This window comes from Myodes glareolus, chromosome 7, assembly GCF_982192425.1.
Source record: "Myodes glareolus chromosome 7, mMyoGla1.1, whole genome shotgun sequence".
NCBI lineage: Eukaryota > Metazoa > Chordata > Mammalia > Rodentia > Cricetidae > Myodes > Myodes glareolus.
Genome location: NC_142032.1, coordinates 53849888 through 53865216, shown reverse-complemented (window position 1 = coordinate 53865216; position 15329 = coordinate 53849888). Strand labels below are relative to the sequence as shown.

General features: G+C 42.1%; 1 protein-coding gene across 1 annotated transcript; it reads right to left on the bottom strand.

Moving 5' to 3' along the window:
- Positions 1 to 244: 244 nt before the first annotated feature.
- On the bottom strand, positions 245 to 14997 carry Ttc9c (tetratricopeptide repeat domain 9C). The gene is made up of 3 exons (XM_048458190.3): positions 13658 to 14997; positions 7436 to 7618; positions 245 to 1591 (listed from the first exon to the last, which is right to left on the bottom strand). Exons 1-3 carry the CDS (start codon positions 13893 to 13895, stop codon positions 1497 to 1499), a joined length of 516 nt encoding a protein of 171 aa, XP_048314147.1. The 5' UTR covers positions 13896 to 14997; the 3' UTR covers positions 245 to 1496.
- Positions 14998 to 15329: the final 332 nt, after the last annotated feature.

Sequence of the window (15329 nt, the reverse complement as noted above, 5' to 3'; positions counted from 1 at the left end):
CTAATTGGCACCCATGATATAGATGCAATCCACAGAGCAAACAGAATGACAAAGCAGCCATTGGCTGATGGACCCCACAGAGGCAGGACTGCACTAGATCTGCACCCTGCATCCATGAACACAACAGCTTCCCAGGTCCTATCAGGATTCCAAGACTAAGCAATAACCATCTTTCCTTGTGGTTTCTTTTCTCTGAGAGGTCCTGTGCTCTTAAAAAAATAAGAGCGACAGATGAAGAGGAGACTTGGGTTCTGTCATGCTTTATTATGATACTCTTTCAAGAAGACACTGTAACATTTCTGAGAAAAATGAACACACTTTAGAAATGCACCTATTAAAAATTAAAACATGGACAGGCAGAGCAACACAGAGAAACCTTGTCCAAAATACAAAAAGAAACAAAACCACTTTGAGGCTGACTATGTAGCTCAATGATAGGGTGTTTGCCTAGCATGTGCAAGATAGGTTCAAACTCCAGCCCCACACATACATACAAACCCATAAAAAGCTCACTAGCACATGGCATGAGGACAGAGTTATTAAATACTTAACTATTTACATGCTTGACTCCCAGAAACATTTTTTTAAAAAACAGGGTTTCATGTATTCTAAGCATTTCCTTCAGAAGTTTTAAAACAGAATAAAGACAAATAAATAAGTTATACTATGTTAATGATCTGAATATAAGCAATATCAAGGACTAGAAATTACTGGGAGATAAAAAAAAATTAAAGAGCCGGGCAGTGGTGGCGCACACTTTTAATCCCAGCACTCACGAGGCAGAGGCAGGCAGGTTTTGTGAGTTTGAGTCCAGTCTGGTCCACAGAGATAGTTCCAGGATAGCCAAGGCTACACAGAGAAACCCTATCTTGACAACAAACAAACAAAAAGATTAATTTAAATAAAAGTTTGATTTTGTTGTTGTTTATTTTTGCAACACTGGGGAATCAAACCCAGGGCCTTGTACATGCCAGGCAAGCATTCTACCACTGAGCTACATCCTAACCCCAAAATGATTAATTTCAAATCTTTAATGTAAATATACTTGGGCTCAATTTATATTTATCTAGTTTCACAAGTTATATATATATATTTCCCACTGGGAAAAACAAAGGCATCTGAGGAAACAGTAAAAGATTGCTTTCTGCCTGTCCTTACTATTTTATCCTTCACTGGTCTTCTCCTGTGTATCTGAACACATCTACTACCATCTCATTTTATCTACATCACAAATATAGTTGATTGCATCCACAGTAGATGAATGTTTTCTAGTTGATTTCTCAAGGCAAATAATATGGATTGCCAGCCATACTGAGGGATAGACAATAAAGGATGCAGATGGCCTAAGTAGCAAAGAGCTTGTGCAGAACGGGAAAAATAGAAATCCACCTGGGTCAGAGGTAAAGGGTGAATTTCTCCTGCTGAGGTTCAGGTTTCTCTTGATGGGTCTTTAGTGGTCCACTTGAGCTCATGTAGAGAATCATCTTTTTTCTTCATTAACCAAACATGCCCAGATACAGCTGCTTCTCTTTCCTGTGGTAGCTGCTGAGTTCTGATTGTGTCAACTGGAGGTATCGCCGGACATTGGCATCTTCAAAGACAACAAAGAAGGAAGGCAATTACAGACAGACCACAATGACCCAGTGGACCAGAGAGCACTGGTAATACTCCCAGTTACCCTAGTTCTCCAAAATCTGAATCTGAATGTATCACAATTACTCCATGCAATAATAAGTTCTGTTACTTAACTTATGTCACCATGAATTACTTTTTTTTTTTCAAAACAGGGTTTCTCTGTGTAGCCCTGGCTGTGCTGAAACTCATTCTGTAGACTAGGCTGGCTTCGAACTCAGAGATTTGCCTGTCTCTGCCTCCTGAGTGCTGGAACCAAAGGTGTTTGCCACCACTGCCAGATAATTCTTTTTTCTTTCTTTTGAAAGTCTTGTAGCGGTTGAACAGAGAAATCCTATCTTGAGAAACCAAGAAGTTCCATCAAAAGTAAATAAATAAAATAAAAATAAAATATTTCAAAACAAACAAACAAAAAAAGGCCAGGTGGTGGTGGCGCACGCCTTTAATCCCAGCAGTCGGGAGGCAGAGGCAGGCAGATCTCTGTGAGTTCGAGGCCAGCCTGGTCTACATGAGCTAGTTCCAGGACAGGCTCCAAAGCCACAGAGAAACCCTGCCTCGAAAAACGAAAGAAGAAAGAAAGAAAAAAAAGAAAAAAGAAAGTCTTGTAGCCCATGCTGGCTTTGAATTTGATTTGTACCTGAAGATAGCCTTGCTGATTCACCCATCTTAAAATTATGACTTAAACAAACAAAATCTCTATAGGTCAGAGCTAAGTTTTGCTTATTTGTTTGTATCTGATCTCAAATTCATAGTCCTCCTGACTCCACCTCCCAGGTGTTGGGATTATAGTCATGAACCACCATGCATTATTCATTGATGGGGATTCAGACAAGAAACCCACCACCTGGGCTATATCCCCAACCTTTTTCTAATTTTTTGTTTGTTTGTTTGTTTGTTTGTTTGTTTTTCTAGACAGGGTTTCTCTGTGTAACCCTGGCTGTCCCGGAACTCTCTGTGTACAAGGCTGGCCTCAAACTCACAGAAATCTGCCTACCTCTGAGAATGCTGAAGCTAAAGGCGTATGCCACCTCCGGCTGGCTATTTTTGGATTTTTTTTATTTTTAAAGATGTAGTCTGCTGTGTTGCCAGATTGGTCTTGAACTTATAGGCTTAGTGACCCTCCTGCCTCAGCCTCTCATAATAGTTGGGACTAAAGATGTGTGCCACTGTGCCCACTTAGTAGCATTTCATCTATATACCTGAAGTCAAGAAACAAAACAAATGGCTCATATACCTTCATTACTTCATAGTGGCTTTGCGTTCATTTAAATTAGTGAAAAGTTTTATTGCACTGTTATGTTTGGGGTTCCTCTGCTACTAGCCTCCAATAGCTGCTTTAAGAATGAAAAAAGGGGGCTGGAGAGATGGCTCAGTGGTTAAGAGCACTGGCTGCTCTTGCAGAGGTTGTGACTTCAATTCCCAGCAACCACCTGGTGGCTCACAACCATCTGTCTGGCGCCCTCTTCTGGTGTGTGGGCATACATGGAGGCAGAATGTTGTATACATAATAAATAAACAAATCTTTTTTTAAAAAAAAAAAAAAGAATGAAAAAAGGATGAGGTTGGAAAGATGGCTCAGTGGTTAGGAGCACTGGCTGTTCTTCCAGAGGACCTGGGTTCAATCCCCATCACCCACATGGCAGTCACAACTGCATGTAACTCCAAGATCTGGCAACCTCACTGACATACATGCAGTCAAAACCAATGCACATAACCAATGCACATAAAATAAAAATAAATTAAAAAAAAAAGAATGAGAAAAGGAAGCTGGACATAGTGGCCTTTAATTTCAGCACTTTGTAGGCAGAGGCAGGTATGGATCTCTCTGTGCTTGAGGCTAGCCTGGTCTACATAGTGAGTTCTAGGACAGCCAGGACCATGTAGAGAGACCCTGTCAAAAATGAAGAAGAAAGGGGGCTGGAGAGATGGCTCGGAGGTTAAGAGCATCGCCTGCTCTTCCAAAGGTTCTGAATTCAATTCCCAGCAACCACATGGTGTCTCACAACCATCTGTAATGAGGCCTGGTGCCCTCTTCTGAACTGAAGAAAGAATACTGTATACATAATAAGCAAATAAATAAATATTTTTTAAAAAATGAAGAAAAAAAAAAGCCAGGAAGTAGTGGCGCAGGCCTTTAATCCTGGCATTCCAGAGGCAGAGGCAGTGAATTCAAGACCAGACTAGTCTACAGAGCAAGTTCCAGGACAGCCAGGTTTACACAGATAAACACTCTTGAAAAAGAGAAGAAAAAAAGGGAGAAACAATATTCAGTGTTCAACCAACCAACACAGAAATGAACCTGCCATCTGCTTCACAGTTTCCTTTCTGTCCTGAAAGTGCCAAATCTGAAAATTTCCCAGTCAGTGGTTTCTTTTTCTAGGTCACACCTGGAGTTAGCTGAGCTAAAAGATAAGGCAATAGCTAAAGCGAAGGCCAGCTCCTATCTGGAGAGCAGACTAAATGACGATGATCAAGTTCATTCCCTGGGATTCACTAACATACTCTTTAAAAGGTAGGGGGGCTTTAAAACAAAGTTCCTAGGCTGGGTACTGTGGCATGTATCTGTAACATCAGCATTTGGGAAATAGAGAAGAGGGGATTAGAAGTTCAAGGCCAGCCTGTGCTACAAATTGAGTTTGAGATGAGCCTGAGCTACATGAGACCCTTACCTCCAAAAATTAAAAAAAAAAGAAGGAAAAAAAAAAGTTCCTAAAATCTCCATGGTGACACACATCTATAACATCAGTACTCAAAAGGCCAACACAGGTGAATCAGAAGTTCATTGCCAGCTTGGGCAATAGATAGAGCTCCAGGCTGGCCTGGGCTATAGAGTGAGATTCTGTCTCACAAACCCAATATAAATAAATTGGTTAAGTCAATAAGGACATGGGTATGTTCCAGAATATTTATCTATGCAAAGATGTGTTCCATTTGTTTACTGTAAAACTGTTCTGCATTTGTTTATGTTGCAGAATATTTGTTTAACTATATAAAGATATGTTGCTATTTTACCTTGCCTGCCTAAGGCACCTGATTGGTCTAATAAAAGTTGAACAGCCAATGCAGGAGGAGGTATGAGCAGGCTTCTGTACAAGAGGAGTAAGTAGGCGGAGGAATTTAGGCTTCAATGAAGAAACAAAAAGATACGAGGAGCCAGAGAGACAGACATAGAGAAAGCAAGAAATTAGGACATAGAGAGTAAAAGAAAGGTAAAAAGTCCCAAGGCAAAACATAAATGAGGGGGCTGGAGAGATGGCTCAGAGGTTAAGAGCATTGCCTGTTCTTCCAAAGGTCCTGAGTTCAATTCCCAGCAACCACATGGTGGCTCACAACCATCTGTAATGAGGTCTGGTGCCCTTTTCTGGCCTGCAGACATACACACAGACAGAATATTGTATACATAATAAATAAATATTTAAAAAAAACATAAATGAATAGAAACAGGTTAAATAATTTTAAAAAAAAGCTAGTGGGACAAGCCTAAGCTAAAGATGAACATTTATAATTAGTAATAAGTTTCCATGTTTTTATTTGGGAACCGGTTGACAGGCCAAAGAAAATTCTGTCCTGAGTATGGTTCCCAGCAAGGGAAACGGGTGTTTTTTATATACAGGCCCTGAGTTTGATCTGTAGCACAGAAATATAAACAAACAAGCATATATATATATATATATATATATATATATATATATATATATATATATATATATACACACACACACACACACACCCCTGACTTACAGAGCTAGTACAGGGAGTATGAATGTGCCTGTTTAAGCATAAATATTCCTGGGGCTGGAGAGATGGCTCAGAGGTTAAGAGCATTGCCTGCTCTTCCAAAGGTCCTGAGTTCAATTCCCAGCAACCACATGGTGGCTCTCAACCATCTGTAATGGGGTCTGGTGCCCTCTTCTGGCCTGCAGGCATACAGACAGAATATTGTATACATAATAAATAAATAAATAAATAAATATTTAAAAATAAATAAATAAATAAATATTCCTAAGGATGGAGACAGAACTAATAGTTGCATTCCCGTGGAAACAAGGACAGAGTATTGTGATGAGGTGGTAAGAAACTATAATCCTAGCATTCCTCACAATGGCTGGCACTAAGGATGCCGCTGCAGGCCATCCACATGGTGGAAGGAGAGAAGCAGCTTCTACAGGCTGTCCTCTGGACTCCACATGTGCTGTGGCTTGCAAATATCCCAGCCCCCCCCAAAGTAAGTAAAAAACAAAATCAAAAACGCCACAGAAGTGGAAAAGTTATTCATGTGCACATTTTTGTACACATTCTCTGTTTTTTGTTTTTTTGTGACAAAGTTTCTTTAGCAGTCCTGGAACTCGCTTTGTAGACCAGGCTGGCCTTGAACTCACAGAGATCCACCTGCCTCTGCCTCCCAAGTACTGGGATTAAAGACGTGAGCCACCACCACCCAGCTCACTTTCTTAAATATATGAATGCTATCTATTTTTTAAATATATTTGATTAATTCTTTGAGAAAACTACATTTTCATCATATTCACCTCCCCTCCTATCTACCCTGCCCTCAAACTCCCATCCCACCGAAGTTTAAGCTTTCTTCTTTTCCCAACCCCATCTAGTCTAGTTTGTGTTGCCTAGATACTCTTGGGAATGGTGCCTGCTCTGGAGTGTGTGTGACCTACAAGGGGGTAACATCATTAAAGAAAACTAACTCTCCCCTCAACAGTTATCAAATAGTTCCTTGGCTCCTCGGCTGTGATCAGCTGTGAATTTCTTTTCTCTCTTTCTTTCTTTCTTTCTTTCTTTCTTTCTTTCTTTCTTTCTTTCTTTCTTCTTTCTTTTTTGGTTTTTTAAGACAGGTTTTCTCTGTGTAACCATGGCTATCCTAGAACTCTAGGGGAGGCAGAGGCAGGCAGATCTCTGTGAATTCAAGGCCAGCCTGATCTACAAGAACAAGTTCCAGGACAGGCTCCAAAGCTACAGAGAAACCCTGTCTTAAAAAACAAAACAAAGCAAAACAAAAAAACCCTGAAAACATTAAATAAATTTCCCTTCAATGGGTACGACTTCAATGGAATAGATTCTTTGTTTTTCAAGACAGGGTTTCTCTGTGTAGCCCTAGCTGTCCTGAAACTTGATCTGTAGATCAGGCTGGGCTTGAAGTCAGAGATCCACCTGCCTCTGCCTGAGTGCTAAGATCAAAAATGTGCACCGCCACCACCCATCATAAACAGATCATCTTCAGACTCACTAACCTTGAACTCTGACCCTCTTGCTTCTACCTCCCAAGTGCTGAGATCACAGGCATTTGCACCACTATGTATGCTTTTATGCAATGCTGGGGATTGAACCTGGAGCTTTGTGCATGCCTACCAACTAAGCCAACTAAGCTGTATATATTCATTCCCACCTCTTTTTTTTTTCCTTTTTTTTTTTTTTTTCTTTTTGGTTTTTCAAGACAGGATTTCTCTGTAGCTTTGGAACCTGTCCTGGAACTAGATCTTGTAGACCAGGCTGGCCTAACTCACAGAGATCCACCTGTGTCTTCCTCCCAAATGCTGGGATTAAAGATTAAAGGCATGCGTCACTATTGCTCGACTTCTTCTTTTTCTTTAAGATTTTTTTTTCTGTTTATTTGTAATAGCTGTACATATTAACAGGAATACTGGCTATAATTCAATATATGACATATACAGTGTGTAATGTCAGAGCACAGCAATTAGTGCTGTCATCTCCTTAAACACTGATCATTTGTTTATACTAACAACAGAACAATTTTATATACGCTCACCACCTTAATGTCCCTCTCACTCACCTTTAGGTTGCTTATTGACAGCAGCCAGCAGGTAGTGCCGAGCCTGGTCATAGTCCTGCAGATGGAAGAAGGCTACTCCAGCCCGATACAAGGCCTTGGCATTATCAGGTTGTCGTTCTAGGACTTTCTGACTGTATTCCCTCACTCGTTCATAGTTCACTGGCTCCATCTGGAGGAGACAGGCTAATGGATCAAGTTAAAAGGAGAGAAGGTAGGCTTATAGGAGATTTCACTAGCCAACTCAAGGCATTCCCCAATATTCACTTATTCAACTAATTCTAAAGTGTTTCCCATACCTATACCCTCATCTAGGAACTGGAGATATAAAAGTTTTGACTGACAAGCTGGCTTAGTAGGTAATGGCTCTTGCCAGCAAGCTTGATGATATGTGTTTGATTCTTGGGAAGAAGAAAATGACTCCTACACGTTTTCCTCTGACGTTCCCAACATGTGTACAGTGTCATGCTTGAGCACATGTGCACACACAATAAATACATAAATTTATTTATTTCATTTTATGTGTGTGTATATATATTTATTATATGCACGCAGGAGCCCAAGGTGGTCACAGAGGCATCAGATGCCCTGGAACTGGAGTTACAGATGACTGTGAGCTGCTATATGGTGAACCAAACCCAAGCTCTCTGTAAGAGGAGTAAGCACTTTTAACTGGGAAGTCATCTTTCCAGTCTCCATACTTTAAATTTTGTATCCAAAACTCTCTCAAGCATGGCATGGTGTACACATCTGTAATCCCAGCACTTGAGAGGTAGAGATTCTAGGATTAGGGATTAGGAATCTAAGGTCATCTTCAGTGTGGTGGTTGACTACCAATGGTCCCCATAGGCCCATATATTTGAATGCTTAGTCATCAGAGAGTAGCACTATTTGAGAAGGAGTAGGAGGATGTGGCCTTGTTGGAAAAAGTGTGTTGCTGTAGGGGTGGGTTTTGAGGTTTCAACAGCCCATGCCAGGCCCAGTTCTCACTTTTCCTGCAGCCTGTAGATCAGAATGAAGCTTTTAGCTACTGCTCCAATGTCATGCAGGCCACCATGCTCCCTGCCATGATGATAATGGACTAAGCCTCTGAAACTGTAAGTAAGCCTCCAATTAAATGCTTTCCTTTTTAAGAACTGGCTTGGTCGAGATGTCTTTTTACAGCAATAGAACAATGACTAACACTTGGCCACATGGGGAATTCAAGACCAGTCTAGGCTACTATATGAGACCATCTCTCACAGTCTACCCTACCCTCTTCCTCCCCTCTCTTTAGTGCTGGGGATCAAATGAAACTCATCATTGTATCTCTTCTACCTAGTGCTGTGTCCTAACTTCTTGGTCTCATCAGGTCTTATACTGCAGCATTGTTAATGCTTGCCATTATGTGAGGAAAGAACAAGCTATTTTATCTTTTCACCCACAGTACAAAAATCAGTGTTAGTCTCCATTTAATGGATGAAAAAAAATCCAGGCTCAGATAAGCAACTTGCCCAAGATCTCAGAGCTTGTAAGTGAAATGAGCATGAAATCTGAACCAAGTCCTGTCATCTTTTGTTTTTTATTTCACAGTGTTCTGAGGTAGGGGATCTCATATAGCTGTGGCTGACTCTGAATCCTCTGTATACTGGAAGATGATGATCTTCTTGTTTCCACATACCCAATCATTAGAATTACAGCCATGTATCTACACACCCAGGGTTTACTTTGGTTTTGTTGAGTCAGTGTGGTGGTTTGAGTAAGAATAGTCTACACAGGCTCATGCATTTAAATGGTTAGGGAGTGTCACTATTTGAAAGGATTAGGAGAAGTGGCCTTATTGGAGAGAGTATGTCACTGGGGGTGGGGTTTGAGGTTTCAAAAACCTACATCAGACCCAGTGGTTCTCTCTCTTCCCGCTGCCTTCCAATCCAGAAGTTGAACCCTCAGCTACTTCTCAACACTATGTCTGCTGTATTTCGCCATGCACTCCACCATGATGACAATGGATGTAGACCTCTGAAACTGTAAGCAAGCCCCCAATAAAATGCTTTTTAAGAGTGGTCATGTTGTGTCTACACAGCAGTAGTACTGAGACCATCAAGACCATCAAGTTCTCACTTTGTAGCTCAGGCAGTCCTGAAACTCCAGTATAGCCCCAAACTCCTATTGTTCTTCCTGCCTCAGGCTTCCAGTACTGGGATTACAGTTCTGTGCCACCATGCCAATCTCATTTCCAACAACATCATTTAATATTAATACACTATTTTCTTGGCTGATTAATGGAACCCAGAATAAATCTTGGTTAGGAAACAATGTTCAAAACAGTGTTCTGCCTTAAAGAAGGGTTTTAGCTTAGCAGACTGATTGATTGCCTGGCATACTGAGACTCTTGAGTTCAGTCCCCAACACCACCAAAAATAAATGTAAAGGAGATGTGTTGTGGGACAATGATCTTGTACCCTGTAAAGATTTGTCAGTTGTTTAATACAATGATGATTGGCCAGTAGCCAGGCAGGAAGTATAGGCGAGGCATCCAGAACAGGAGAATTCTGGGAAGAGGAAAAGTTCAGTCTGCAGTCATCACCCAGACCAAGAGGAAGCAAGGTGAGAATGCCTCACTGATAAAAGGTACCAAGCCATGTGGCTAGCACAGACAAGAATTATGGGCTAATTTAAGATATGAGTATTAGTTAATAAAGCCTGAGCTATTAAGTCAGCCAGTTTATAATTAATGTAGACTTCTGTGTGTTTCTTTGGGACTGAACAGCTGTGGGACCTAGTGGGAGAGAAATGACTGGAATGGTGGAGTGATGGCTCAGTGGTTAAGAGCTCTTGCAGAGGACCCAAGTTTGGTTTCAAGCACCCACACTAGATGGTTCACAACCACCTGCAACTAAAACTCCAGAGAATTTGATGCTTTCTTCTGGACATCAAAGGCATCTGCCTTGACATATACACATACCCACATAAACACATACACATTATTAAAAATAAATAGTTGGGTGTGGTGGCACACACCTTAAGTCCAGCACTCAGGAAGCAGGGGCAGGTGGATATCTGAGTTCGAGGCTAGCCTGGTCTACAGAATGAGTTCCAGGACAGCCAGGGCTATACAGAAAAAAACCTGTCTTGAACCCCCGCCCCCCCAAAAACCAAACAAATAAATATTTTCTAAGTTAAAAAAGAAAGGGAAAGATATACCCTATTTCACAGCTACTGGAATAGATATATTAAAGTTAAATCATGCTCAGATCATTGATTCAGGTATAATGGAGTCAAGAACAAGCTTGGACCATACTTGCATCCCTGCTACAATACCCCCACACCAAGCAGGCTTTTCACAAGGTATTCTCCACAGGTCAATTAATCCAGCATTTTAGCTTCAGTACTTCAACTGATAACTATATACCTATCACTAACTATGCTCAAACATTAAACTAAGTACTAAGAAGAACAAGTAAGGTACCTTGATGATTATTTTTAAATGATATATGTATTCTTATGTGTATGAATGTTTTGTCTGTATTTAGGTATGTGAACCATATGTGCGCCTGGTGCCTGAGGAGGTGAGAAAGGGGGTGTTGTATCCCTTGGGACTAGAGTTAGAAATGGCTGTAAATCACCATGTAGGTACTGGGAATTAAGCTCCGATCCTCTGCTGGAGTAGCCAGTGTTCCTAATTATTGGGTCATTTTTCTAGCCTTATTTACTCTAATACCCCCCAGTTTGATGGGGGATATATGGAAACTGATTTCAAGAGAAATACCTTTCTGTAATATTGGCCATTAGGGGATGGGGGCTTGGTTAGGTAGGACACCCAACAACAACCCACAAAACAGAGGAAATTACTTTTATAGACTTTAGAAGACAGAGATTTTTGAGCTTAGAGAGGGATCTGAATTTAGCAGCTTAGTAAGTGATACAAGATAAGATATAAAGCACTAAATCCTATTGTCCCACTATACCTTTGGTCCCCAGCTATGAGCTAGGATTTTAGCAGCTTAGGGAAAGTACACTAGGATATAAGACTTGACTGATCTTCACAGGGGTAGCAACTGAGATCAAGCAATGATTAAATAATGCTAGTATCCTGCAATAAGAATTTAAGCTCTGGGAATTAAGATTGTTTGCTGGGGTATAATTTTAAATCTACTTGTTCCCAGATTAATCCTAGTTTCCTTAGACTAATCTGGAAGAATTATGACCCTTAACATAGATCATGTCATAAATGTCACATCTATGAATCCTATAGAGTCATCCTTTCTTAAATCGAACATCTCAGGACTCTAACTACTTCCATTTTCCAGTTTATTCTTACTTGTTTGAGACAGAGTCTTACCATATATCCCAGGCTAGCCTGTACCTCAGACTTGAAGCCACTCTTCTACTTGGACCTCCCCAGTGCTGGGATTACAGATATAAAGCACCAAGCCATCTCACTTAATCTCTTCTGCAGTACTTACTGTCTGATATACCATGTTATTTCCTTTGTTTCATGAATATAGGGATTGTTATCTGTAGTGTTATACTGCTAATCCTCAGCATTTAATACCTGTTGATCAGAGTTAAGTTAAAACAGTTACTGTTAGGGGATGGGCTATGAATGCCTTTAGTTCATGCACTCTGGAGGCAGGCAGAGGCAGGCAAATTCAAGGTCAGCTAGGCTACCCAGAGCTACACAGACGTTGTTGCAAGAAGAAACAAATAAAACACCACCATAATTACTATTATTTGAGTCCCAAAATTATTGCTGGACATACTGGGAAAAATACCCTTAGCTTTTATCATAACTAAGGAGTATTGTAATTTCAAAAATTTTTAGTGCTGATATTGTAGATTGGTGGCACAGTTTTTGGTTAGCATGTGCAAGGCCCTGAGTTCCACAGCTCCACTCAAACACTACATGTATATTTGCATGCAATATATATATGTGTGTATACATATTTAAGTTTATACATATAAGAGTGTTTTATTTTTATATGTATGTGTATATATGTATGTGTATTCGCTTGTTTGTTTGTTTGAGATAGGGTCTCTATGAAGCTCTGGCTGGGCTGGTCACAAACTCACAGAGATGACAAAGATATGCATACACACACACACATACACACGCACACACACTTGGTTTTTCGAGACAGGATTTCTCTGTGTAGCTTTGGAGCCTGTCTTGGAACTCGCTCTGCAGACCAGGCGGGCCTTGAACTCACAGAGATCCTCCTGCCTCTGCCTCCCAAGTGCTGGGATTACAGATGTGCACCACCACCACCCGTCCACAAAGATATTTATAAAATAAGCAGCCAGATGTGGAGGCTGACACCTATAATCTTAGCACTTGGGAGCCAGAGGCATAAAGACTGCCAGGAGTTTGGAGCCAGCTTGGTCTACAAAGTGAGTTTCAGGCCAGGCTGGGCTACATAATGAGACTCAAGAAAAATTAAAACAATTTTTAAAAAGCAACCAGTAGGAAACATAACAGCTCCTGATAATATATATAGTCTCTGTTTGCATTGTTAGAATTTCTTACTCTACTATAAATTAAGTTAATTAGTTCTAAGCTTGATTTGTCTATCATACAAAAGACTAAAAGGTCTCTTATCAGTTAAGGTTATACCTAGCAGAACTGTTCTATCTTCATACAAAGCCATAGGGAAATGGAAGATACTAATTATCTAGTATCCTTGATTTCTACAAAAAATTATACAATCAAGCACAATTGATCTACACTATCTAGAGCCAGTAACGTGTTTCCCAAATGTTAAATTTCCTTTAGACAAAAGCACTTTTTCTCTACAGAAGGCAAAATGTTCTAAAGTTAGCAACATTCCTCCAGATAAATCAATTGGCGGTCCCACCCTAGATCTACTAGATCAAAGATTCTGGAGTTAGGGCCTAAGAGGTTGGATTTTTACAAACTCTCCAGATGAGAGTTCTCTACTGATTGGAAATAGGTTTCAATTCATTGCCGAATAACCAGATGACAGCGAAGAAGAATGTATTTTTTTCAGTGTTCACAGGGTTTGATAGTCTCTTTTTTGTTTGTTTTGCTTTGTTTTTTGAGACAGGGTTTCTCTGTGTAGCCCTGCCTATCCTGGAACTCAGTCTGTAGACCACTCTGGTCTCGAACTCAGTGATTCACCTGCCTCTGCCTCCCGAGTACTTGAGATTAAAGGCGTGTGCAGCCTCTGCTTTGCTGGATGGTCAAGTCTTGATGTTCTTCTACCCACCCTCCAGCCCTGCTCTTACCAGCTAGGTTGTTGTAGCAGTCTGTCTGAGTGGTGTGCAGTATGTTTTCTTGCTCCGGCGTGAGAGCTGGGCCCTCAGGTCCTAGACTGGGTATCGGGGAAGGCAGACTTGGATCCAAGCCCCGCAGCTGAAGAAGAGCTCGGTGGTACCTACTCACAGCATCTCGGTACTTCCCTTCTCGGTAGCGTTGGTTCCCTTCCTCCTTGAATAGCTGAGCCTCCTGTAGGCGCTTCTCCATGACTCTTAGAATTGTTAAATGAAGGATCAACTGAGACTGTGGTTTTGGGATCAAAATTATTGCTTTGGGACGTCTACTACAAAGTAGCAGAAAATTACTCTCCTTCAGGAGGATTTGAGCTTTGATGTTTGATAGGACTACAGTCCTATTGACCCTCCTCTTTTCAGTTTCCACAAGTTCCGCAAAAAAAGGAATAATGTGGAGGTAATGAAGCCATAGACCAAATGATGATTTTCAAAAGAAGAGATTCTGGCGTGAGTATAGACTCTAGGAAAATTCAAAGGCCCAGCTAAAAATTCTTTCCCTTCTTTCTCTGAGGCACACCCCCTGACCTGGAAGAAGATGGAGTAGGCGGGAACAACTGAAACAGGTCAAAAAGGTTTCGCTCCTTCCCAACTCTTTATTTCTCTTTATTCAACAAGCATTTGTCGATGTCTCTGCTGTTAACTGAAGGAGCGAAGTGAATGAGGCCTGAGCCCCTGTTCCGCTGACAAGGCAGAAGAGGTCGTGTGCACTGGCAAGCCCAACAGCCGCACTACTGCAGTGGCCCAAGCCCGGAAGTCTCCTCCTGCGATTCAGTTTAAGGGCCGGCGCACGGACAGGAAAAGACCCGGCCTGGTAGCAGTTTGGCGTCTAACGGGGCGCGCGCATTGCGTCACATCACCCAATCAGAAATGAGTCCAGAAAAGTAATCCCGCAGAAACGACCCCGCCTCCCCAGCGGACCAACCCGGAAAAAAAAAAATTCCCGGCCACTTCTCCAATAGGAAAAAAAGCCGCACGATAACAGACGACCAATCAGAGCAACAGACTACGATTCAAGATGGCCAATCAGAGAGGCGGAAGGCGGGGTTGGCGCGTCTGTTGCCGGGTAGAAGTTTAATCCCAGAGAAAGAGGCCCGGACGTTGCTTGGTACTGGAAAGCCCTTTGCCTACGAGCCACGAAAACAGCTGCTGTGCACCCGCCAGCCCTCCGACTTGTCTTCGTTTATCACTCTCAGAAGAGGCGGTGAAGGAATAAGGAGGCGAGGACGTCAAGCAAGACCTAGGGTGCCTCGGCAATTAGGAGCGATCAGGAAGTAAGAGTATTGACAGGGTGGGCGGGGCTCTGGTGCGACTGCGCAGAGCCTCCCACTGAAGTACGGAAAGAGAGGCGCACTCCCGCTTCCGGGCTGCGAGGCACTTGAGCCGCTGCCAGCCTTGCCGGCGCACGCTCGTTGCGGCTGCGCAGTTAGGACGCCTCCGCTGATTGGCCCGGATCTCTAAGGGGAGGGAGGAGAAGTGAGGGAACTCCGTCGTCCTCGGCGCGCTGTCGCCCGCGGTCGAGAGCCGACTACCCAGGAGGCTGCTCCTCGCCGCCTTGTTTTGGGTTCCGTGAGCCGAAAGGGGCAGGGCAGAAAAAGGCGACACAAACACGCCGCGGGAGAAGCGCGGC

Bases quoted from the DNA above. Each gene is read 5' to 3' on its own strand.
- Ttc9c (XM_048458190.3), bottom strand. From the start codon at position 13,895: ATGGAGAAGCGCCTACAGGAGGCTCAGCTATTCAAGGAGGAAGGGAAC. The intron at 7,619-13,657 runs GTAAGAGCAGGG...TTGATCCATTAG, and splicing joins CTGCTACAACAACCTAGCTG to CCTGTCTCCTCCAGATGGAG. The intron at 1,592-7,435 runs GTGAGTGAGAGG...TTGTCTTTGAAG, and splicing joins TGTCAATAAGCAACCTAAAG to ATGCCAATGTCCGGCGATAC.